Consider the following 25,966-nt stretch of genomic DNA (forward strand, 5'->3'; position numbering starts at 1 on the left):
GGGGAGGGAGCTGCAGAAACTAATCTGTGGTGTAGGTGATGGATGCTGGGGAGAAGGAAAAAGAAAAAGCAGAGATGGGTCAAGGTTTCCACTTGGAGTCCTGGGCACTGGTGGGGACATCTAAACAGGCAGGTCAGCAAGAGTTGGACAAGAATCTTGAAGTGGTTATCAGCCAAACTGGTGCCCACAAGCCCCGATGTCAGCCAAGAACAGAGCTCAAGACTCCCAGGCCCACCATTCTAACCAAAAGTGAAGAGACAGTGCCCAAGACCCTCGAGGAGGCCGCTCCTCGACCAGACAGTTGTCTTCTCAAAAACCAAGAGAGTGGACACACATTCTCAACCTTCTTAGTCCTTTTTGCTTGTTTCCCTTCTTTCTTTCTTTTGCTATGAACGGGGCCCAGGGCCTTACGCATGCTGGGCAGGTCCTCTGTCGGCCACACCTCCAGCCCCTTTGCTGCGGGATTCTAGGCAGACGCTCTACAGCTGAGCTGACCCTAACCTCTCACTGCTAGAGTCTATGTAGGCACCACATTACTGGGCCACATTCTCAGCCCCTTGCTGGCAGGCTAGGCTCCTGTGCTACCCCCCAGCTTCCTCTTTTGATATTTTCTGTAAATAACTAGCAGCCCCTGATGGTACTGAGCCAGTGAAGAGGAATGACAGGAAGTGCAAAGACTTCCAGTGGGTGCCGGGCCCTGGAGCTGGTCTCAGTTCCCAGCTAACTCTAAAGAGCACTCAGAGTTCATGGACTACATGCAGAGTCCCAGGAGAGAGCAGGACACATAAGGAAACACAAGTCCTTACTGCGCTGATGGCTCCGGTGGCCGCCCTGAAGCGTTTCACCTCCTGCGCAGAGTCTACAGACAGGCCCCTCTTAATGGACACCGAGTTGACGCCCTCTCCACCAGAATTTGGGTCCATGTCAGAATCCGGCTTGAAAAACACAGACACACCCGGTTTTACTGAGTGGTTCCCAGGAGTAAGGAACCCCATGAGAGAGGGCAGCTAAGGCTGACAGTCCTACCTGCTGGTCCTTGATCCTCTGCAGTTCCCACTTGATGACAACCTCGGAGAGGTCCACAGCCAGCCTCCTCTGCTCAATGGTGACACTGGGTGTGAAGCCCAGCCTCTGCATGGCACTGACCATGTGCTGTACCAAGTGGTGCCGCACCGGGTAGTACACCTGCAGACACAGGACCAGCATCACATCAGCTCTGACTGAACGTAGGAGGAGCAGGGCTTGAAGCCAGCACCCGAGGCTGCACAGACACACATCTGCTGTCGCTTTACACACCTTAAAGTGCTGCACTATGAGGTGAAGAATGTGCACCAGCTGTGGGACTGTATGCCCCTCCTCCACGATGATCTTCCTAGTCCAGTGGGTCAGCATCTGGTGTCCATCCTCCATGCGGGCCGGCACCGCTGGGGTCAAAATGGCCATTGCTTGTCTCACAATCGCTCGGGCTTCCATCGCGTGAGCCTTGAGAAGACTGTGGAAAACCTAGAAAAAGAAATGCAAGTCTCGGGGCTGGGGATTTAGCTCAGTGGTAGAGCGCTTACCTAGGAAGCGCAAGGCCCTGGGTTCGGTCCCCAGCTCCGAAAAAAAGAACCCCCCCCAAAAAAAAAGAAATGCAAGTCTCAGGGGAATCTGATGCCCTCTTCTGTTCCCCGTGTACAGTGCACACATAGCATCTATGTGTATGCATGTTATGTACATACATACACAGACACACGCTATACATACATACACCATGCAAACCAAATCATATATATCTTCAAAGCTGTTTCACAGGGTCAGAATTAGAAGCCCACACAAGCTTGCCAAGCCGGGTTTAACCCCTAGAGCCCACATAAAGATAAAGGAATCAACTCCCTCTAGCACCTGTGCTGTGGGTGTGAGCGCCCAGCCAGACATCTCCCTTCTCCTCTCCCCAGCACACACAGAAACAACAGAGGAAAATGAACAACTCACAGTGGGGACCGAGACCCAGGCTGTAATGGAGCGTGTGGCAGAGCAGCACCTCAGGAGGATAATCCCCACAGGGGGATCTTTAACACCCCCTCAGGCTTCAGTATAAAGATCACAAATGAGGCCTTTCTCTCAGTGTAATAAACACACCAGCAAGGGTGCTGCCCGGCTGTAAGCACACGGGTGATGCTCAGCAGTCCATCCTACCACCTTCAAACCCACAGCTCTTCTCTCAAACCAAAACTCTATCCCTGCCCAATACTGGCTTCCACTTTAGGGGCTGAAGCAGGGGGATCGCTCCAAGTTCCAGGACAGCTTGGGCTGGAGTCAGAACCTAGCTCATGAGCTCCCTGACTGTCCTGCTGAACCCTTGTCATCCTCGATCATTTCTCTATGACTATTCATCGGGAGGACATAATGGCGATTATTTCTTACAGATCTCTAAGGCAGGCATGGGTCCTCCCACTGTTTTAAGGCTTTGAGGAAGGACGGAAAGAGGTGGGTGGGGCTGTCCAGAGAGCAAGGAATACCCATGGAGGACCGAGCCCCAGGAGGCACCTGCAGGACGATTTTCTTGTGGATGGCGAACTTGGCGATGATGTGCGCCAGCAGCAGGTGCCCGCTGTACTTGCAGGCCGGGTCCACGCAGGCCTTGGAGAGCAGACAGGGCCACGCAAAGGTCATGAGACGGCGCAGCTTGCTGTTGCGGTTCTTGTTGTTGTCGTGGATGTGGTGGGGGGCATGCTCCACCAGCAGCGTGGCGTACTGCAGGAGGTAGATGCGCAGGGAGTCTAGCATGTCAGCTTGTTTCTCAGGGTCCAGGACCTAAGGAAGGAGAGACGCAGGATCTTTATCAGGATTCTTAAAAATAACCCTGACAAACACTCTTTGGAGGCTGCAGAGACGACTCAGTGGCTAAAGACACTTGCTGCCAAGGCTCAACACCCTGGGTTCGACTGCCATGAACTGCATGGTAGAAGGACTCCCTCGAGTTGTCCTCTGACAGACACACACAGGGTGGGGGAGCCCCATGGAAAATCCTACTCCCACAAACCCCTGCCACAGGCATACACATCCACCCATCTGAAGTGCTCCTGGGGACAGCACCTTGGTTATAAACACACTGGTGATGCTCTCCGGGTTGTCTCCCTCTGGATTAGGAGGTCCTAAGAGCTGCTCTCCTTCCCCCTTCTCAAAGCTGTACAAGAAAGCAGGATTCAGGATGTGCTGCAGAACCTGGGGAAAGAGCACACGAAGCAGAACAGAGCTGTGCAAAAGTAACTAAGTCAGTCAGTCAGTCAGTCTGGGGGGCTGGGGGTCAGGCAGAAGCACAAGGCCTGCACCACCCAGGTAAGACTTGACTAAGAGAGCAACTGCTCATCTTGACTTCCACCCAAATGGCAACTGCCAACGGCAGCTACGAACTTCAGGAAGAGGGTGCCAACTTCGGCTTGGCTCTCTCCCCCATTCTGACAGTTGGGCCCATTACATAGGCATCTGGAGAGATGGGGCTCATCAGGAGTAACGGCCCAGTTCCCTGTACAGACCCAGTACCTGCTGTCGCCTCCTGGTACCAGTGGGACCCACCTTTGCTTTCAGTTCATCTCCAAAGTTGGGGTCGTTGAACTCTACGAAGCGGAAGAAGAGTGCCCGCTTCTGAGCAATGCTGTAGTTTTTGGGGATCTCTTCTTCCATATACTCCTTCAAGAAGGTCATGTTGCACAGGAAGCGACCAGTGAAGGCTCGGAGTAGCTGGAAGAGCAGCTCTATGTCGCCATAGTTCCTCCTGAAGAGCCGGGACAAGGAAGGTGAGCTTAAGGCCAATTCTGTCACTGCACAGCATCCAGATTTGTGCCTTTCCCCTTTCTTTCCCATTTCTCAATGTGTGTCATACACATACGCAGCGTGACTTTGCATGTGTGTGAGAGGCCCAAAACTGGAATCGCCTCAGACTGCATTTCCACTTTATTAACGGAGACAATCGAACCCAGAACTCACTGATAAGGGACAGTCTTGTTAGCCAGCTTGCCCTGGGGAACCCCATTTTTGCCTTCAAAGTCTGGAAACACAGGCAGGCTGCTATTTCTGTGGGTTTCTGGGGATCCTAACTCAGGTACTCATGGGTGCAAAGCACTGAATCACTTCCTGAGACCCCTAATTCACATTTTAATGATGTGAGCTACCATCCACCCTTTGTACAAATACACAAGGACCCAAAGATCGGGCACCTCAGGGACAAGCCCACAACCTAGGTTTTGGAAAGAGGAAGCACATGCACCCACTTGCAATAGTTCAGCAGACAGAAGGCCAGAAGCTTGGGCTCCTTCCAGTTGGTGGCGGCCATGTTCTCTTTGCGGTGTCTTTCTTGAAAGGTCTCGCTTACCCACACTCGCCTCAACTGGCTCACTAGAGAGTGCTGATTAGCCAGCCACGCATCATCGTTTTTAACTATGATGCTTATGATCTGTGAGAAAGGAGGCAAGCATCAGGGATCTCAGCTCAGCCTGACCAGAGGGGCTTTGGGTTCACTGAAGATGTGCTACCTTGATGGCCTGGAACTGGAGGTCCAGGCGCATGTTACTGGTACTGGGTGAGCCGGGGCGAACTGCTGTCTGTGCACCGCCAGGCAGCAGCAGAGTGATGAACCTGTTGGGGTTTGCTGCCAACACATCCCTCAGAGGTCTGGCATCTTTGTGTTTTAAGAAACTCTGAAAGCAAAAGAATGAAGAAAGCTGCTTAGATCAGGTCAAAACTTGCCAGGTGGGATGACACACTTCTAAAGTTCCTGGCCATCTCTTCAAGAAAGCAAACAAAAGCAATAAAAATAAAAAACACAACAGCAAGCGCCTTTCTGGATGAACTGTTGCTGCTGGGAATGGTAGGCTCAACTAGAATCCCAAAACTCAGGAGGCAGAGAACGGCCTGTCCCAGGCCAGCCAGGCCTACAGAGAGCTCCCCCTCAAAAAAGTTAAAAAATAAAGACGTGGGGTTGGGGATTTAGCTCAGTGGTAGAGCGCTTGCCTAGGAAGCGCAAGGCCCTGGGTTCGGTCCCCAGCTCCGAAAATAAATAAATAAATAAAGACGCTGGGCTGAAGAGATGGCACAGCAGGTAAAAGCACTGATGCTCTTCCAGAGGTTCAGAGTTCAAATCCCAGAACCTAAAGGGTGGCTGACCCCCACCTATAACTGTAGTCTCAAAGATCCAAGGCCTCCTCTAGTGTGCAGACCAAACTCCCATATTCGTAAGATGCATAAACCAAGACCAGTAAGTCAGCTCAGTGGGTAGAGACGCTGCCAGTGAGCCTGACTCCTGGGACCCATGCAGAGGATGGAAACACCCGGTTCTTGAGCACTGCCTTTTGACTTCTGTATGTGCACTGTGGCGTGTGTACACCGCACACATAAACAAGCACAGGTCAAGACAAGGATGTTTCCAATGGTAATCCTACTGTTGGCTTGTGAAGAATCCTAGCTGCATCACCTGTTAAAGCCACCGAACCCCCTACCTCCCTCCCGAGCTGGAGGTCTGCACCTGCACACCTGAGAGGCAGGAGTGTGGGTGTGCTACAGGCCGAGCACGCTGGCTGACAGCCCTCGGCAGGCACCAGCCACAGTGGCACAGCACAGCCTCCTACCATGAACATTCGGCTCCACTGGGGGTCATTCAGCGTCGCTTCCATCATGAACAGCTCCACTGTCTGCGAGGGATGCCGCGTCAGGAACTTGATAAGGGGCTCTCTGAATGGACTGCCCGCCTACAAAAAAAGGGGCAGAAATGCAAACCACACCATCCTTCTCAAAGGCCTTTCACAACTGTCACCGTGTACGAATGCCGACCCCTCCAAATGTACCACAAGCAAATCTAATAATACGGATATCCTCACTCTGTCGGCCTTTCTCCCTGAAAGCATTTAGAAGACTGACCCAGCGCTTGGGGTTATGTGCAGGGGACGGCTACGTTTAAGATCAGCCTGAGATGCCAACAAGCTCTGCACGTTCTCTGACCTCCGCATGTGCACTGCAGCATGTGTGTGCCCACGCGACACACGCGGGCAAGGAGAAAAGAACATGCTTTGCAGTAGTTGGCTTCAATTTTCAGAAAGAAACCCCACGCTGAGCACAATGGCAGTCAGACAGTGCTTGCAGCCTTCCTCAGAGAAGCCTCTCCTTATAATCAGTAACAGTGATGCGGATGGAGTTAGGCTGCTCGAGGTGCTGAAATGAGAGTCCTCAGTCCGAAACAGGACCTTTTCTCCACCCGCCACCCGAAGTCCGAGAGAAGACTGCAACAAGGAGCAGAGAAAGGGCCATAGAAACTGGAAGTGGAGAGATGGATGTGGCAGAGTCAGCGCAGTGGGGATCTCGTGGTGGCCGGCTGAGGCTGCCTGTACAGAACCTGTACAAGACTGGCCACCAACAGTCAGTCCCGGATAGAGTTTAGCTCATGGGACCCCACCCCTGTCCACAGGACTATTAGCTACTGATGGGTCCTGGGAGAGGTGGCTGCCATTTTCTTCATGTCTGAAATGACTGGTGAGCCTACCAGGCGTCCCTGGGTCGTCATATGCCCGTGTTCATCACAGAACAGTACAGAAAAGGACCACAGGTATGAGAGGGATGGACAGGAGTGGAGCCCTACCTCAGTCTGGCCCTACCTCAATCAGCATGGCGCGCTCTGTCTTCATTACGACCTCCAACAAAGGTTTGACCAGCGTTTGAGGAGCAGCTGGGATCAGGTGGAAAAGGTTTATAATTGCCGAGCAAATCTTCATTTCCTAATAAAGAAAACCAGAAGCCATAAACAGCTCAGTTAGTTTCGTGAATGGGGGCAAGCAATCACTACAGACCCTGCTACTGTCTAGCTACATTCACAAGGCTGGCCACCGAAGCAGAGTTGACAAGGAAAAGCCACAACTTACCGGACTTACACCACAGTCCTGTGGAACTCACTGTCCTAGTCCTTCAGTTCCTGTCTCTGGGGAACAGGGCTCAGTGTGCCTGGTGTGTTTTCTATGTCTTTGTTTTCAGAACACTGACCCTGTGTCATGTCAGTTACCTAGGCTACCCTCCTCATGGAGGCAGGGACCATCAGTCACACCTGAGATGACAGTGCTCTCACACTACATCATGTGAGCTTTTAAGACTCCAAGTTCTGAGAGCACAGAATCTTTCTGTCCTCAAAACCCAGTCAAGAAGTTCCTCAAGCTCAAATAGCTGTGTGAGTAGTGACTGGGAATGGTGGTAAGAGTTCCTCGATAGGCTGTAGACAAAACTGGCAATGGCTGTGCTGGGTCCTGTTGAGGAGGTGGGGCTCCTGAGCTGTGCACGCAGCTGTGTGCAGCCACTCGGCTCTGGGCTGCTCCGAGGGTCGCGTGTACACACCACTCTCTGGTCAATCCTCCTCCTACTGTTAAGGAGCCTCTCACTGGCTGTGAAGAAGAGCGAGCCCAGAGGTGTCACCCTGCACCGTCTGTCAACTGTGTCTGTGGCTCTTGGGGGTAAAATGGGGATGACAGATCCTGGCCAGCAGGAGCCGGATTCCTGCTCAATATCACCTCAGCCCACTTCACAGTTAAGTTTTCAAGACAGCATATTCTCTCTGAACTTACATTTTAAAAAATGGCAATTTACATTATACAAGTTTTTCCAAAGCAGAAATACTGAAAAGTTGTTTGCTTTCTTTGCTGGAAGGTGTTATCATCCCCATTTTACAGAGTGAGACCTCGGCTAGGCTGTCCAAAGACAGTGCTATATCCCTATCAGTGTGTGGGGGTATTCCTGAGAGCTTGTGTGTGTGTTTGTGTCCGTCTGTATCTGTGTGTGTCCATCTGGCAGACAGGCTCTGTCTGGTGTGAGGGAAGTGTCAGGTCAGCATGACAGACAGTGACTCCGAGCGTGTAGCAGGCATGGCTACCCTGTCAGACTTTCTTCTCAGGAGGCCTTGGAGGCTTGGGCTAGTCATGACTGCTAGGACAGGGGAGTCAGCCCAGCCTTAGCTAGCACTGAGAGACTGTAATTCTGACACACAGAAAACACAAGAACTTAGGATCTGGCTTAACCGCCCTAAGAGAGAACATGCGTGGTCCAGACAGTTCACAGCAACAATACTACGACAGCTCTGCCACACACAAGACAGTACAGGTCACCGCACTCGGGCACAAGGCACTCCGTCCACTACAGGATCACAACACAGCTAACAAGTCACGGCAAAACCAGATGCGACAGCAACCCCCGCCTGCAGCTGCACTGCGGCTCTCACCTCTACCCCTTCCACGGCAGGCTGAACCAAAACAAAAGTCACAGCATGAAAAATGGGCACCCGGACGGAAAGGGAAAAAGGTAAGGCAAAGGCAAAGGTGTTCTTCACATTGCAAGTCATAGCTGACTTAGATAAGGTTGCTCTCACCTCAAACTGACAGAATGGAGACAGGGAGCACCTCCCGCACTCTGAAAGGCTCTCCTGAGGATGGGGAGGAAAATCATCTTTTTCTATTGATGTCATTGACAGAAACTTCCCACATACTCAAACACAGGCAGGGTTATTGGGTTAACAAGACAGTACAGGCACAGTAATCAGAAAGCACACGGTAGGTAGACACTCTGCAGCAGAGAGCACGCCTTCCACCCTCGCACGTCAACAGCCCTCGCACGGGGTCTAGTAGACTGAGGCTCTTCCCTGAGTCAGATGTTAAAATCACAGTTTCGGAATTCTTGTGCACAGAGAGAAACAGTAAGGCTTTGTTGTATGCGAACACACTTTAAAAAGACAACTTCTCCGAGTGAGTAATTCGAGATTTTATGTCAAGTGCTGAAACAGTTTTTAAAAGTAATGACAAACTTCTTTCCGAGCTGGTCAGGAGAGAACCAGATAGTGCAGCCTCATTCACCAGGCATGTGAGCCCCAACCGGTAAGGAGCACTTGGCCATTAGTTCAACAACCCCTACCCTAGCTAGCACTGAACTGTCAACCTGAGATCCTAGTGTCTCAACTGGGGACTGCCGCATCTGTCTATCCTGTGGGCATACCTCTCTCTGGAGGGCTTTGATGGGAGAGCCCAGCCTAGCCCACTGTGGGCGGTACCAACTCTAGGCTGTGTAGCTGGCTGAGCATGAGTCTGGGAGTGGGGCGGCAGGCAGCATTCTTCCATGACTTCAAGTCCTCCCTGACTTCCCTCAGCGATGGTCTGTGACCTAGAAACTGAACCACAACCTGCTTCTGGTCAGAGTATTTTATCACAGCAACACTACAGAATACTAGAATGCTCCCAGAGGTGGGTTATGCTGTAGAGTCAAGTACTCTGTAAAATTAGCATCATGCACACGTGTATAGGTGTCACACGTGTTTCCGTGTAAGTTCAGTGCCAAAAAGAGACATGGGACTTGCCCCAAGCTCAGTTCCCAGAGAAATTGAATTACGAAGGACCTTTCAGCCAACTATTTACTGTGTATTCACACATGGGGCTTACTGGAGAGCTTAAGGGCTGAACCATGGCCTGGCCCTGGGTGAAAACGATGAAGCCATGGCCGCCCCTCTGCTACGAAAGCCTTAATGCCCGTGGCCTGAGCTTCAGACTCTGCCTGCTCTGCCAGCTGTCCACGTGGGGTGCTCACTGCACAAGGAGACTGTCCCACGCTCGAGGAGTCTGTACCCCTGCCTTCTCAAACCACACCTCCAGTTCACGTTTTACAAAAGCTCACACTGTTGTTCTAATGTAGTAGAAGCCATTCACTTACACATTTAGACTTCTGGCTTCTGTTCTTAGTGCCTTCATTTACTGGACACAGGCCCATGCCAAGGAACATCGGGGAGGTCAGAAGACAACTTTCAAGGCCTTAGTCCTCCTTCCACTATTTAGATCCCAGGACCGGATTCAGGTTGTTAGGCTCAGTGAGGAGAGCCTTTAACCAGCTAGGCCTTCTCAGGGGTCCTCTGACTTTTGAGAGTTCATTTAAAAGTTTATTCTAGAACTGACTGTGTGTTTTAATGGTCTAATAACGTTCTTAATGTTTGTGTGGGCATCTAAGAGATGGGATGGGAGCACAAGGCAGAAGGCTGGCCGTGCCATGCTGCCCTGCCCCACCCCCGGGGCTCAGGCTCCATCAGCGCTCTCTCTGAGCTGCTCTCCTCATGACCGTATGTGATTTTTAATATACAAGTAAGAAACCTTCCAATGGTCCTTATGGTGAAGAGGTTTAAACCCTGGCTGACACCTGCTTAGCGGGCCCTTTAGAAGCAGCAGGAACAAGACACAGAAACAAAGCATCTTGAATACAGGATGTCCAAAACAAATGACACAGTAAACAAACAAAAAATTCCAAGTTATGGGGAGGTAAAACATCCAACAAGGTGGTGAGGGGACAAGAGCCAGGCCAGGTGGGACTCCTGAGTTGGGATACCACTATGAAACATCCCACCAGGTTATCAAACTTACAGAAAATACTATAAAAATCAGCACATACAATTTTAAAGTTGTAACAGCAAAAAGCCTGTATTTTTCAAAGAGATAAGAGGCTTTGAAGACAGATATCAGATATGTAAGGAAACTTAGTTATATTAGTTTCACCTAAAATCTGTAAATTTGCTGTGTGTGCTAGTCATTTAATTTTTTAAAAAGATTTTTTTATTTTATGTATGTGAGTACAATGTCACTCTCTTCAGACACACCAGAGGAGGGCATCAGATCCCATTACAGATGGTTGTGAGCCACCATGTGGTTGCTGGGATTTGAACTCAGGACCTCTGGAAGAGCAGTCAGTGCTCTAACCGCTGAGCCATAGCTCTGGCCCTAGTCATTTAAATTTTAGAGAACAGCTGAGGTGCTAGTGACTTCCTAGACAATAGGCATGCTAGTATTTAAGGGATGCTTTCGCAAGTGCTAAAACTTCCTTGGTTTCCCTGGACAATTGTAATCAGTTAGACGCAGAATGCACTGACCAACCAGAGTGAAGACAAGCAATGGGAAGGAGAGCCGTGGGACAGAGGCGCCGCCATGTGAGGAACACAGACGACACGGTGCTTTACAAGACTAGGACAATGGAAATACTGCAGACTTCTGAAATGCTATCAACAGAGAAGTCACATCACAGTGGGCAGAGGGAGCTTGTGAAGAACCACAGAGGACTGTTCAGCTGTAGGAGCAATAATGAAGCACACTGCACGTGAACCACGGCTTCTGGCGTGCATCAGTTAACTGCCAACACCGACCACGCAGCGTGGGCACCTCCCCCACACACGCCAGCCACTCACATTTCCGTCACTCCTCTGGCCCCCTTTGTGGGTGATGACCACCACTTCCATCCACTTGCGCAGATGTTGCTGTTGGAGAAAAAAAAAAAAAATCAACATATCCTCAGACGTGACTCCATGAGACACTGCCCTGCAGCAGAAATCTGCAGTCTTTTCATTTCCTTTGTATTTGTAACCAGAGTCCCCATTACAGTAAAACAGTCTAATCATCCAGCAAGAAACGAGTGGAAGGTGTGGATCCTGCTTCACCCGCAGACATCAAGGTTTATTCTTAATAAACACTTGAGGTGTGAGGCACCACAGTACCAGGCCCAGCATTTTCCTTCTGTTCCCACCACTGTACTCTGGGCACTGAGCAAACTGCAGTGGAAGCCCAGAGGTGAACAGAGACTCTGTCAGGGTCAGAAGCCTGGCCCAGAGGGGAGTCAGAGTGAAGCACAAGGAGCATGCGATGCATAAGAGTATTTATGAGAAGTGGTGGATGGATGGGGTGAGACGCTCTGGCAGAGACTGGGGTGCAATAAAGGACTAGAAGGAGAAGGGGCAGTATGCTCTAGGAAAGAGAGGGCTAAGGGCACTGGCAGCTACCATGGCTGGACCCAGGGGAGTGGGCTGACAAGACACACACTGATTCCTGCTAGTCAGAGGCTGGGAGATGGCTCCATGTGGGCATCTAATTCGGTGCCATGAGCCCAGTGCATGCAGACGCCTCTGAGCAAGAAAATGACAGTAGCTGCAATGTGCTGTACATTCCTTTGAAAAACCAGTCCCATGTCCTGTGGTAAACAAGTAACGCCTGGATGGACACACAGGCTGCCTTGTGGGGAGGAAACTCAGTACTTTTACACCTTTTGAATTTTCTGTTTATTTTTTTGAGTCAGGTCACTGGGTAGCCCTGGCTGGCCTGAACTCTATGTAGACCAGCCTGGCCCCAAGTTCACAGCACTCCACCTGTCTCTGTCTCCCAAGAGGGGAGTGTACCAACATACCCACCCACATTGGAACTGAACAGTATGCATGCTGGTTACTTCTATAAGCCGTTTCATTTGTCCAGTGCATTGTGGGTAGGTTTAAACCCACTTAGCTTACCATCATCTGATCACAAAACTTATCATTGAAGGAATTTGGAAAGAGGCGAGTAACAGAGGTTAGCCGATTCACGACATTCAGCGTTAAGCTCCGGTAGTCTCCCAGCATCATCAGCAAAGGCCGCATGTGCGTATGAATCTGATCTACTTCGATGGTGGCACCTTCCAAAAACTAGTAAAAAAGGTAAGTCACACAGAGAAGCAGGGGGCAGACAGTGTAACAGAGTGAAACTCACAATCACTCGCGTGTCAGTTTGCCCTTGGGAAAAGGGAGCATCAGCTTCGGGTTCCCAGAAAGTGCTGATGGGGCTGGAGCGCAGCCCGGCTGTGTTTCAAGACTCAGTAGACAAGGGCAGAGTGGCTACGCTCCATGAGTGACGACCACACAGGCCCAAGGAGCCCGGGTGTGGGACACGAGGCTCACCTTCCTCATGCAGGCCTCCCCGGCCTCCTGCAGCTCACTGTTGGTGGAGTTGAGGGCTTTGAAGAGAGCAGCGATGATTTTCTCCCTGGACTGGGGCAGGTAATTGCAGGCAGCGAGAGCATCTTTGGAGAGAAAAATACATACAATTTTCATTATTCACCCAAAAAAATCCCAATAATATTCCTCTCTAAAGGATCCTACCAATCGCAAACCACTAACCCTCCCTCCCTCCTGTTAGCTGCCTCAAGGAAGACAAAAGAGCTGGGCTTGGTGGCACACATCTTTAGCCTCAGCACTCAGAGGCCAAGGCACTCAGATCTCTTTTGAGTTCAAGGCCAGCCTGGCTCAGAGTGAGTTCCAGGACAGCAAGGGTTTCGTAGAGAAACTATGTTTCAAAAAGCAAAAAGTAGACTGAGTCGGATAGAAATGGCTCTGTGTGGTGGTGAGCAGCTCAGGTCTCAAACCAGAACATCTGATTCAAGAGTCACAGAGCCAGGGGCTGGGGATTTAGCTCAGTGGTAGAGCGCTTGCCTAGCAAGCGCAAGGCCCTGGGTTCGGTCCCCAGCTCCGAAAAAAAGAACCAAAAAAAAAAAAAAGAGTCCCAGAGCCAGTGTTCACTGCGGAGTAAAACCCCACTAAAGATAAACTACCTAAACCCTAACAATGCTGGCACAATCTGACATTCGGCACAGCCCCTGGCTCTACCTTTAAAGACCACGCAGAACTAGACATTTTAGTCTATGGTAAAAGCCCACCACTCCCTCCACATGACCATTCTATGCTCCACGCACTGGCACGCACTTACTTAATGCTGCGATCCGTAAGGGCACGAGCGATGGGAGACTTTTGTAACAGGGCAGCTTGGTCAGAGCTGAATCCTCAGCCTCACACAAATTCAGTAGCTGGCAGAGGAGAAAAAGCAGCTTTTAGTTTATCCCACTTATCCTGGGGGAACAGAAAGATTAAGTGATACACAGCTTCACTCTGTCACAAACACTGCAACAAAACTAATCCAGAAACTCAGCTCAAAGCCTAAAGAATTGAGTCCAATCAACTGACTCCAGCGTCCCCATCCTGTAGTGAAACTCAGTTCAAGCCACTGGGGTGAAAGAAACCCGACATCACACCGGACTGTGACACTGAGTTTCCTGTCGATCCTACACTACAGTGTGCTCCTCTGTCTACAGCTTCCCCACAGATGAACAGACAGACAGGCCACAGCCCATATGGTCCTTGTAACCACTAGTTTTCATTTTAGTCCTTGTGACGACTTTTAATTAGCTTGGAAAATCTCAGTGGGGCATAATGTAGATCGGGTTGGCCTGAGGTGTGTCTGTGGGGATTGCTTGACTTGGTAACTAACGTTCCACCTGCCTTCCCTGCAGTGAGAGGCTCTAACCTGCAACTGTGAGCAGAAAGCTTCCCCTTGAGTGTTTCTTTGCCAGAGTTACTGTCACCATCACATCAGTACAGGAAAGGATAAAGGGAATGCTGGTGGCTGCTGGGACACTCACCAGCTACAGATCCATGCAGTGGCACACAGGCACAGGTGTCCCCGCACGGTGGCATGCAGGCACAGGTGTGTCTAGTACCTAAAACTCTGTGTTCTTTTGTTACTACTTCTTCCTCTTTCTCCCTACTCACACCTGGGAAAACCTGAACAGGCTTCAGCTTTACCATTTCTTTTGAAGACTTACTTATTTTTACTTGTCTATGTGTAGGAGTGTCTATGTGTATGTATATACATGTATGCCTCATGTCCGAGGAGATAGAATAGAGCTGTATCCCCCGAAGGTGAAGTCATAGACAGTTGAGAGTTGCCATGTGACAGTTAGTAAATAAAATCCATTTAAAAGCGGTTGGAAGGTAACCTGCAGATGCTGACCCAGAGCGAGGGGACACTGTGCTCATCACTCTGGGTACCACGTCTCCCAGGAGCATCATGCCGGCTACAACTGGTTATGCTGCAGCTACCCAAGCCTGCTTTGACCTCGGGCACAGGCGAGCAGTCCCCAGCACCCACCCCTCACAGCGCACCTCTGTGTAGAAAACCTTGTGCTCCACCACATTGAGATCCATCGTGAAGAGCCGCGGCTGCAGCGTGGTGCAGAACGTGTTGCCCTCCATCAGGCCGATCTGGGCGTTGGCAGGCTGGTGGCGCAGCAGGTGCTTCTTCGGGGGGACCATGTCCTGAAGGACCTGGAAAAGGCAGGAGGGGGACCCTTGTCAGATGCTCCCTCATCTTCACATTCCACAGTAGCCAAACTGAAAACCGTGACGTGAAGTCATTACAGAGACCTAAACTTCATTATCGGGGAACAGATGACACGTTAGAACTGCACTAGACACTGGTCAGACACACTTGGTCACACTGCAGAGTGACCACACAACACAATACAAGTCACGCACCCAGGAAAGCAGCCTTCTTTCTATTCTCATTGACAGCTGTGGACACAAGCACACAGCGCCTGGCTGTGTCAGAACCCTACCTCTTTATGTGGTTCCATAATTACTGTCACACTTTTTCCGGTGACCTGGGCCAGGACCTGAAGCGAATGCATGGCCTGCTTTCTCACAGTCGAGTTTGGAGAGGTCACTTCACGAACCAAATCGTGGGTCACATGGTGGAAAGACTTCTCCTGAGCCACCACAATCTCTTCTGCTCTCTCCTCATCCTTCAAAGGCGTTGCACATCTCATCAGGAGTTGCTCCAGCGTGGTCTTCGCCATGGCGACTGCCCCATTGGAAACCTGGAGGTAGAGGAAGCCTTAGAAGGAATGCATGATGGGTTGGGGATTTAGCTCAGTGGTAGAGCGCTTGCCTAGCAAGCGCAAGGCCCTGGGTTCGGTCCCCAGCTCCGAAAAAAAAAAAAAAAAAAAAAAAAAAGAAGGAATGCATGATGATGCCACCCACACCTCCAGATTCAGGGAGGAGGGAGCTCATGGCCACTGTGCCAGCTTCAAGGAGAAAGACCACTATATAGCATCCATTCCGCACTTTAGGGTCAAAACTACCTCCTTGTATGTACTTCCTGCTTGTCCTTCATAAAGGTCATCTGGACGTGACCTTGGCCTTAACCACACATCCTGGCAAGCCCACCAGATTCTATCAAGATGAGTCAGATGGTAAAAAATTTCTCTTGATTTGCACATGCGTTCATAAATAACGGTATACCTTGGGATAGCAATATGGCTCAGAAGGTACAAGAGCTTGCAGCCCAGCCGAGCACCCCAATTTGATCCCCACATGGTAGAGAACAAACTCCCACGAGTTGCCCTCTGCCTTCCACACTCAGGATGTGGCAAGTCCCCATCCAACAAAGCATATCAACAAAAACTAGGAAGTAGACAAGCAACATCCCGCCTGTGGGGACCTCTGCAATACCCTGAAACCAGCATTTCCACTCTGAACCTAGAGATAACATAACATGCAGGCGTTAGGAGCTGCCCCTGTACTAAAGATGCTATCGGGAATCCAGGACCAAAGCTCCTTTGCTGGCAGAGTATATGAGGCCAAGCGCTCTGCAGCGGATCAGCTCTTTGCAGTGTCACTACTGAGTGTCCAAGCCACCCATGACCTACCTCTCCAGTCAGGTCCATCATAACAAAGAGCAGAGCTTTGAGGAATGTCTGCTGGTTCTGGAGAACCCACGTGAGTGGAAGCCGCTCCATGAGGAACTTAATGGAGACCACACCGCCCAGTTTGGCATACCAGGCCTGCTCATAGCAGCAGGCACACAGGCGCTCCACAATGTAGGAGAAGAGGGGCAGCTGGCACGCCTGGAGGGAAACGAGCCAAGAGTAAGCCGGTGCTACCTGGCTAGAACAAGTACCTGCAAACTGTACAGACGTCCTTACCCTCTCTTTTGAGCCCAGGATGATGCTTGCCACATCGAATATCACAGCCAGGGCTACCTCCCCAATTTTGCACAGTTCCTTTTCTTCATAAGCCATACAGATAGCTATTGCATCAATGAGGACCAAGGGGTCCATCCCTTTGGACCCATTTTCTTCACTGTGGAACATGGCCGTGCTGGGCTGGCTGCCCACCTGGTAGCAAGGTAGCAAGAATGGACCTGGGAAGCAGGCACATGACAAAGCTGAGGTCATCCATGGGAACACGCATGGCATTAGCTTCACTTCCCCTGGGGTTAAGACTCTGAAGCCATTCCTAATATTCTAGTTACATCTTGTTATTCTGTACATGTGCAGACTGCATGTGGACATGCATATGACACAGTCCACACGCCTCTCCACATATGAAGAGGTCAGAAGACAAACTGCCAGAGTTGGTCTTTCTTGCCCTGTGTGGATCCTAAGACTCGAACTGAGATTTCCAGGCTTCTCTGTAAGCACCCTCAGCTAGCTGAGCTGTCTCCCCAGCCCCAGAACAGTACTTCAAACTAACCTCCATCGAACTGCAGCTACTCCAAAACCAAGTAGTCTAACTCACATTAAGGCCATTTTTTCTGATTATTTCCAAAAATACATTGCATCATTTTCCAATTACTTCCGTTAAAACTCAAAACTAAGGCTGGGCACACAGCTAAGTTAGTAGCATGGATAGCACATTTAGAGCCCAGACGTTGATGATGCCCAGTCCTATCCAGGTAGAAGGAAAGTGAGAAGTTCAAAGCTATACTCGTCTAAAATCAGGTGTTAGGTTCTTCTAAGAGACAAGGTAGATGGCTGTGCAGCTAAAAGCACCAAGCTTTATGACTTGAATTCAATCCAGGGCTCAATAAGAAGACAGAACTGACCCAGGAGTTAACCTCTGAACTCTGCAAGCTCACTGTGGCCCTAACATGTCTGCACTCATATATAAATGCCCATGGCAGTCTTAGTTGTGAGAACTAAGTATCTCTTAAAATGCCCCATCAGCTACGGCCTAAGAACGATGGCTCTTAATGCAACCACTCTGACAGTTACACCCAGAACACACATGGCCACACCACTGCTGGACAGAGCCACTTGAAGGCAGCATCTCTTGGGTCCCCAGCTGGGGACCACACAGAGGTTACCAAGATCAACTTTGAAATGACCACAAACACACACTAGGGAACAACTGGCGTTCAGCTGTCTCACCAGAGTTCACCAGCACCCTGCTGACCACAGGGCTCGGGCTCTGAGGTCAACGGGCAGGGGAGACGCTGCTCGCACTAACTACTGTGGCTTCTGGGAAGAGACATGAATTCTGAGGGTATGCTTTCCAAACTTAGCAGTAGCCGTCAGGGTTACAGACATTTCTACTGTGTTTGATAAAAGCAGGTTTGCAGGGGTGGGGAGCACAAAAAGGGTCTGGGGAACAGCCAGGGGTAACAGCCAGACGCAGGCATGAGAACTGCAATGGAGGTGTCAAGAGCTGGCTGTCGTGGAGTTGGTGGCATGGGCAGCAGGCTGGCCTTGGAAACGATATCAGAGAGGGGAAGATCAGGAACTATCATGCTTCAATGGGAACTTCAGACTTCTGTTGTGATGTGTGGGTGTGGGTATGTATGCACACGGGACCCACAGGACGGAGCTCGGCAGTGCCTTCCGCCACTTTACTGATGAAGGCCATTAAAGCAACAGCTGCTCCGGTCGGCTTTGCTCCCACAAGCCCCAAACTCACCACACTGCTGGGCCACCGCTACCATGGTGTAGTGGCGGATCAAGCTGGCCACAAAGGGCAGGGCACTGGGTCGCAGGTCTTTGATGACTGCAGACATGAATGCCCCAGTCAGAGCCTGTTCAAACGTCTTCCGTGCTGGAGTGTCCTGGGCTTTGTAGCGGTGCGATATGATGACACTGGGAATGGTCTTTTCTGTAAAGCTAGAGACAGAGTCACACTGTCACAGGTCACAAGCTCTCATGCAGTGACCAAAATTCACCTCTGCCCCAACTTCAGCAGCATTCAGTACCAGAGATGGACTTCACTTTCTCAATATTTACAGCCAGTGTTTCAAGAGACAGCGAGGGGCTGGAGAGATAGCTCAGCGGTTAAGAGCACCCGACTGCTCTTCCAGAGGTCATGAGTTCAATTCCCAGCAACCACATGGTGGCTCACAACCATCTGTAAAGAGATCTGGTGTATCTGAAGACAGCTACAGTGTACTCATATATAATAAATAAAATAAATATTAAAAAAAAAAAAAAAAAAGAGACAGCGAGTTATATCCTGCCTGACACACACGCAGGTTGTGGGGTAAACTAGGAAATGGTGGCAGTCAGTGCTCTGCCATTGTTTTCTGAGTTATGTGTCAACGATGCTGTGGTGCCTGAGTGGTCAAAAGCGCTGGCTGCTCTTTTTAAAGGCATTGTTTTCCTTACATGAATCTATGTGCGGTGTGTGCATGCCTGGTTTAGAAGAGGGCAGTGGATCCCCTAGAACTGCAGTCATAAAGACTGCATGTGGATTCAAAGCTGAACCCAGGTCTGCATCAAGAGCAGCAAGTGTTCGCAACCACTGAGCCACTTTTCAGCCAGAGACCCGAGTTCAATTCCCATCATCCACTTCTCAGCTTTCACCCCCCAAACTCTAGTCCTGGGGAATCGATGCCTCTTCTGGCCTCTGAGGGTACCAGGCGTGTTCATGATGCACAGACATGCAAACAGGCAAACACGCATATACAAAAAATAAAAATACTTTTTAAAAGAGAGAAATAAAGGTTGTTTTTCCTGCTGTTATCAAGGTGCATGCCTTGGGCACAGTCACTCCCCAGTCACCACTGTCGCACCTGAGGAAGGCACTGCCAGTGCACGCAATGGATGGCCACACGCTTCCCAGGTGCACAAGGCCCCTCTCCTCTGAGGCCTGAGCCTCACACTCAGGCCCATCTCTGTGTGCTCTGTGATGAGCCTGCCCACGCTTAACTCGGGGAGGCCCTTTGTGAGGATCAGGACGGGAATCAAAGGGAGGCGGAAGCTTCTGAAAGGCTCATCAGAAGTAGAAACCCTGGGGTTGGGGATTTAGCTCAGTGGTAGAGCGCTTGCCTAGCAAGCGCAAGGCCCTGGGTTTGGTCCCCAGCTCCGAAAAAAAAAGAAAAAAGAAAAAAAAAAAAGAAGTAGAAACCCTGTGAAATGGCTGGTTGCAGACACACATTAAAGATGACAGCAAAGAGACCTCAGGGCAAAATGTCTCCCAAGAGTATAGGGAACAAACTTTACATTCTGGACTAAAAGAAGGATGTGTGGCTGGAAGGATGGCTCGGTGGCTAAGAACGTCTGTTATAAAAGACAGGAGGACGTTATATCCGATCTCTAGAACCCACACACAAAGCTAGGTATGGACCCACATGTGCCTATAACAGCAGCACTAGGTGGGAGGGGTGATGCAGCAGGATTACCCAGGTTTGATGATTGCCAGCCTAGACCCCAAAGTCCTCTGGCCTCCCTAAACAAGACAGCCAGTTACATGCATACACAAGCAGGGAAAAATATTGAGCTTTTTTAAAAATACAGTTTAAATTCGTGTGTGTGTGTGTGTGTGTGTGTGTGTGTGTGTGTGTGTGTGTGTGAATAGTGGCAAACACAACTTAATCTCAGCACTGTGGAGGCAGAGACAAGTGGGATCTGTGGATTTGAGGTGAGCCTTGTGTATGTAACAAGTTCCAGGTCTTTCAGGGATACACGTCTCCAAACTAAAGCCAAATTGTAAGAGTTCAATCAATGAGATGAAGTGGGAACGGCATGGGTCGTGACAGGCTGAGACATGGCTCTGTCAGCACAAACTGTCACCTAGCATCTGTGGGCTGGAGGCAGGAAGACCCTGAATTCAAGTAATCCTCAGCTACATACTGAGTTTGGGGCCAGCCTGGGCTACAGGAGACCCTCTCTCTAAACACAAAAAGACAATTTAAAAAGCTGTGCCAAATGTCCTAGCACGATCCTAGACTCTTGATGGCAAGACACACTATGCAGTGGATCCAAGCCCAATTCTTACTATGCATGGCCATGTTCTCTACAACAGTGGTTCCCAACCTTCCCGTGCTGCGACTCTTTAATACAGTTCTTTGTGTTATGGTGACCCCCAACCCTAAAAGTGTTTTCACTGCTACTTCATAACTGTGATTTTGATAACGTTATGAATCGTAATGTAAATATCTGTGTTTTCCAATGGTCTTAAGCGACCCCTGTAGAAGAGTCAGTTGCCCCCCAAGAGTAGTGACCCAGAGGTTGAGAACTAGTGCTCAGGAGGCTTTATGGTATATCTCTGCGTAAGTTACACACTACCCTGGCCATCTGAGAGGACACACGCCTAACAGACTCCTGGGCAGTCACTTATGCTCCTACTTTTTGCAGCGAGCTGCACAAATCCTAGAAAAAAGTCCAAGCATGTACTTAGGGTGTGCCAGCAGCTGGTAGAGCGCGTGCTTGTTGTCCTCCAGGCTCATCATGGCCACCAGGAAGCACCTGATCACCTCCCAAGCCTGCCTCCGGTAGTAGGGCTCTGTGTTGGCACTTTTCAAGCAATCCAGGGCGGTCTCAATGGCCTAGGACAAAAAACACAGTATGTACAGTGCTCGAGCGCGCGCGCGCGCACACACACACACACGCATATACATGCACACAGACACACACACGACTTAGTGCTTCCTGAGGAAACTAAGCAGGGCTTCAGTCTAACAGACAAGCAAGGTTCTGAAAACAGAGTCAGTGAAGAAAGAAGGGGTTGTGTGGCTCCAGGTAAGAATAAGAGTGCACAGCAACTCTGGCTGGAAGGTTTCATTTTTAATGATGGGTCTATAGCTCCAGAGGGTCCAGGTGGCAGGCATCACACATCCATCAAGTCTGGCTCGTGAGCTAGGTGCACACACAGTCTTCCCTTAACCCGAAACCTGAACGGTGGCTTTCTGATGCTTTCACTTTTCTCTCATGAGAAGGTCATCCACCACACATCTGCATGCACACATATGCACCCAGAAAAAGAGGGACAGAGAAACGTTGAGGTACAATACTAACTGGTTGCCAAAGAGCCAGGGAGAGAACAGGAGAGTTAGAATAAAAAATGGGAGAAAGCTAGATCCTGGACACCAGGGATGAGAGAAAACTCTAGATCACTTGAGTTCTCAATGGTCCTGGGAATAAGGCCCAGCAAGATCACAACGGAGCATGAGTTCAGGTGAGCTGGTCTTCAGGAAGGACTCTGCTCTCAAGAGTCTTAAGCTCCTGGATAACACCCTTCCAGTGGCCACACGCATCACGCAAGCCACCTTCCCAACCAAGCAGATTGCCCCGTAGTCCTGTTCTTCCCTCAAAGTTGGCTCACCTGTGTATTTTATATTGAAATCAATCTCTTAGAGCAAAGTAACACCTCCCTGGTAGCTCCCCACCTTACCTTTTCCATTGGAAGCTGGAGAGACGCTTTGCAGTCAGAGAACTCCACAGTAATGCTGGGGCCTTGAACTTCAGTCACAACATAGTGCAGCCTCTGCGACTCCTTCAACATCTTCCGGTTGCTGCCGCCGAACTTCCCCAGCACACGGTAGGCCACGTGGGAGATGCTATCTGCAGGGTTGCGCAGTGTGCGCCACAGAGCCTAAGAGGGGACAGCCATCTTTCACCGAAGGCAAGCGAGGCGGCCGCTTCACACAGCTCATGACCACGATTCCCATTTGTTAGAGAGGACTCTTCCTCCTGCTTCTGCTCCTCAAACATGGTTCCCCCTGGGTTGTCCTCCCCCAGCGAAGTTCTGTCTTTACTAAGCAAACAAACACATTTTGGAGCTCTTTTATATAAAAGGTAGCACAGAATAAAAAGTAAAGGGTTGGGGCTGGAGAGATGGCTCCGCGGAAGAGCATTGGCTGCTCTTTCTCAAAGCTCACACGGTGGCTCAGTACTCTAACTCCAGTCCCCCTCTGGCCTCCTCCGCACCGCACAGATGTGACGTAAATACATAAGTGCAAGCATTCATACTCAAAGAGTTACGTCAATCTTTAAAAATCAGTAAGTAAAAGGCTTCAACACTCGGAGTGAATAGCTGTAATTTTCAGGAGTGAAGTGGACTGAGGTGCCTTACTAAGCATTCCTGCATTTTTTTCTTCAACTTAGAAACATGACACATACATAATTTCATGTATTTTAAGTCTCCGTTTATGGAAGGTAAGGGTACGGTAGGGGTCCCTAACAGCCAGGTTAAAGAAAGACAGAAAAGAGCCACAAAGGCCAAGCAATGTCCTTGAACACAGACCTGACCACATCCCTCCTGCGACTTGCTCAGTAAACCTTCCCCAGGGACAGAGAGGCCTCAGGTCTCTGACAAAATGCTTACCTGAGACCTTGTGACATCCCTACAGTGCCCTCCACACACATCGGTGCCATCTTTAGAAGCCCTCCTTAGAGTTTCATCACACCAATAAAACAATGCTAGCACATGGGCTCAGTACTCCGGAACTAAGGAGGACTAAGCCCAGGATAGACAGAGAAGGTCTGTTAGTCCTGCCTTCTGGGCCAAGGTGCTTTCCCTCCAATCCAGCCTGGAGCCTCTACCATAAAGGGCTGCTGTGACCCTATGCTAGTGAGGAGAACAAGTGCCCAGCCCCCAGTGATCCCCAATCCCATCGAGATCACAGCACAGACAAAGCACAGCGCAATCGAAGATACCTCACGTCTGACTTCTAGTAATAAAAACCGAAGACTTCAAAACAACCTTTGATTATCTGATCTTTCCCTCCTGGGGTAAGTTGGCGCAGGCAAGGTAGCCATCTGCTTCCCCGCAGAGGTGATTCTTCACTATAGTACCGCAAAGCCTCTGTGGGTACAGGAAAGCTCTTCCTGCGAGTCTATGCAGCTCCATGCCATCTGCCTTCACACTGGCTTAGGGACTCTGATGCTTGGGAAAGTTCTCCTAAACTGAGAGGCAACACTGCCACACAGCCGCTCACCACCCACTAGCTCGAAATGTGTGTAACACATCCCAGGCTCAGTAAGCAAGCATGACTGAGTCTGCCAGACTGAGCTCAGTGACTCCTTACGACAAACTAGAGTCATGTGGAGCTGGTGCCCTCTGCTGGTGAGGAGGTGACAGTGCACTTACCTGCATGAGCTCTGCACGCACAGGCTGAATGTGGTCATAGAGGAAATCTGGTTGCAGGTTGTCCACACACAACTCCAAGGTCCTCAGGCCTTGGCTGACCAATGTCTGAGACCCATTGAGGGCAGACACCAAGGGATCCATCAACATGGGCAGATAGGGCAGGAGAGAGCTCAGCCGCACTGGTACCGTGAGACACAGCTCTACAAAGAGGTCCTTCATGTGCTGCTTATGCAGGCCGCTCTGCAACATGTTCAGTCCTGGAAATGGGGGTGGAGGGCACGTCACCTCCCTAAGGCAAGCAACATCACCTGTACAAGCCACAGGCCACTGTTCCCCACTGCTCAACCTACTCACTGCATTCACCATCCTTTCCAGTGACAACACAGGCTGGGGTAGGTAGTTCCTATAGTTACCCTATGCTTGTTTAAGGGTACTTTCTGTGATGTGTCTCAGTTCCAGTTACACAAAGCAAGGCAAAGAGAAAAGAGCAGAGAGGAAATCTGCCTAAGCACATTTAAGTAAGACAAGGATGAGGACTAGACACGAGGCTGAGTCCCCGGCAAGGGCCACCCAAGGCCCTGTGGGAAATGCACACCATGTGTATGGAGGTGACAATGCTATAAACACAAACAGGACTGTTACAGGAGAAGCTCTGCATTGTTTGATAACAGAATATTATTTTCTAACGGGGGGAAGGGGGAGGTGTCCCCAGCACCTACCCACCTCCCATGATTCCTGCCAGGCAGAAAGGACAGGTCCAGCAGTCAGACAGACAGACAGATGCATGGAACACTGCTCTTACCTTGGAGGAGATTTGGAAGGAGAGGCAGAAACTCCTGATACAGGAGGTCATGGCTGCCGCCTCCTATGGAGCGGAAGAGAGCCCGGAGCAGGAGGAAGTAGTTGTAAGGCTCCTTGGCGGTCTGCGCCAGTTCCATGGAGCTGTTCACGATCTTGTGCAGGTGAGGCTGGGAAGAGGGAAGGCAGACAGACCACTGAGCACCCAGGAAGAGCTGCCACGGCCTCTAGTCTGGGCTCACACACACACCCCTGCAACCGAGCAGCACGAAGCAGTTACTTCATCACAGCAAACAAAAGGGTGTAAAGGGGTCTCTGCCACACATCTACGAGACGTGCTCTTAATGTGTCCCCACTTACTACGCAGTTACCTGAATTTTTTTGGTATTTGAAATAGGGGCTCATGTAGCCCAGGCTGGCCTCAAATTTTCTAAGCAGCTGAGGCTCCCTTGATCTACAGCTCCCACCTCCCAAAAGGTAGGCTTACCTGCTAGCATACTAGGCCTTAATTCTGAGTTTTCTACTGTCACCTGGTAGAGTAACATCTGAACTAGTGTTGCATGTGGCCCTTATTTGTGGCATAGCAAACGTAAAGTATTATACACACGTAAAACAGAGCCACTGTAATTTGTCAAAAAAAAGGAAGCATGAGCAGCAACGGAAGCCCCTGAGCCCCGGGGCCCTCAGCGCAGGCCGCATGCTACCTTCAGCATCTGCTCATTCTCAGCTGCAAACAGGGACACTGAGCCGAAGACCAACTTGAACAGTTTGAGGTACAAGTTGGATAGCTCCACATTGGAGCCCATTTCTGGCAGTCGCTCCAGAAGGTACTCCACCAGGATTGTAGCGAACAGGGCAGAAGTAGTAGGATTTGCCAAGAAGGAGTTGGCAACAATCTGTCAAAACAAGAAATGGCAGAATGGGTTGGAGATTCTGCTCCAGGGCAGAGAAAACAGGAGGCTTCCTGGTCCTCAGCTTCCAGAAGTGGGGCATGGGAGTAGGGGAGAAATGCTTTGAAAGAAATACCCGTGACAGAAACATTCCCCTTCCTCAAGGCAGCTATGAAAGGCCAAGGAATGAGTTTCTCAAACAAAACTCACTGGTCACAGACATGCTGAGAAAACAATCACCCCCTGCATCAAACCAGCTCTGTGTGTATGCGTGTGTGTGTGCGCGTTGCGTGTGTGTGTGCGCGCGCGCGTGTGTGCCTCCTACGCGAGCACAGGCATTTGACCTGCCATCCCTGCTCACCACCACCAACTGACAGCCTGCATTTAACACTCATCAGCTCTACTCTTGAACTAACCCAAGGCACCAGAAGGGTTGAAAGTCTTCTCAAACACTGCCCAATATTCCCCTACACAAGACACGTAAAGGCACCTACGACCAAGCCCAAAGACCAGAGTTCAATCCCTAAGCTTTGGA

The 25,966-nt window shown here is 50.3% G+C and overlaps 1 protein-coding gene across 26 annotated transcripts in view; it reads right to left on the reverse strand.

Moving 5' to 3' along the window:
* Positions 1-25,966, reverse strand: part of Trrap (transformation/transcription domain-associated protein) — an 89,896-nt gene that overhangs the window by 40,538 nt on the left and 23,392 nt on the right. For 10 of the 26 annotated variants that reach the window (XM_087577867.1, XM_087577882.1, XM_087577872.1 and 7 more), the window contains exons 18-43: positions 25,246-25,437; positions 24,546-24,711; positions 23,744-24,000; positions 22,046-22,246; positions 21,049-21,200; positions 18,341-18,540; positions 16,588-16,805; positions 16,312-16,509; positions 15,220-15,480; positions 14,768-14,929; positions 13,536-13,632; positions 12,731-12,852; positions 12,308-12,478; positions 11,219-11,287; positions 8,378-8,431; positions 8,231-8,251; positions 6,627-6,746; positions 5,607-5,726; positions 4,515-4,679; positions 4,254-4,435; positions 3,559-3,757; positions 3,079-3,207; positions 2,530-2,796; positions 1,297-1,503; positions 1,027-1,185; positions 807-935 (exon numbers count right to left, since the gene is read on the reverse strand). In XM_087577867.1, the coding sequence (XP_087433993.1) occupies positions 807-935; positions 1,027-1,185; positions 1,297-1,503; positions 2,530-2,796; positions 3,079-3,207; positions 3,559-3,757; positions 4,254-4,435; positions 4,515-4,679; positions 5,607-5,726; positions 6,627-6,746; positions 8,231-8,251; positions 8,378-8,431; positions 11,219-11,287; positions 12,308-12,478; positions 12,731-12,852; positions 13,536-13,632; positions 14,768-14,929; positions 15,220-15,480; positions 16,312-16,509; positions 16,588-16,805; positions 18,341-18,540; positions 21,049-21,200; positions 22,046-22,246; positions 23,744-24,000; positions 24,546-24,711; positions 25,246-25,437 (4,218 nt within the window). 26 annotated transcript variants of the gene reach the window in all.

This window comes from Rattus norvegicus, chromosome 12 (assembly GCF_021556685.1).
Source record: "Rattus norvegicus strain SHRSP/BbbUtx chromosome 12, alternate assembly SHRSP_T2T, whole genome shotgun sequence".
Taxonomy (NCBI): domain Eukaryota; kingdom Metazoa; phylum Chordata; class Mammalia; order Rodentia; family Muridae; genus Rattus; species Rattus norvegicus.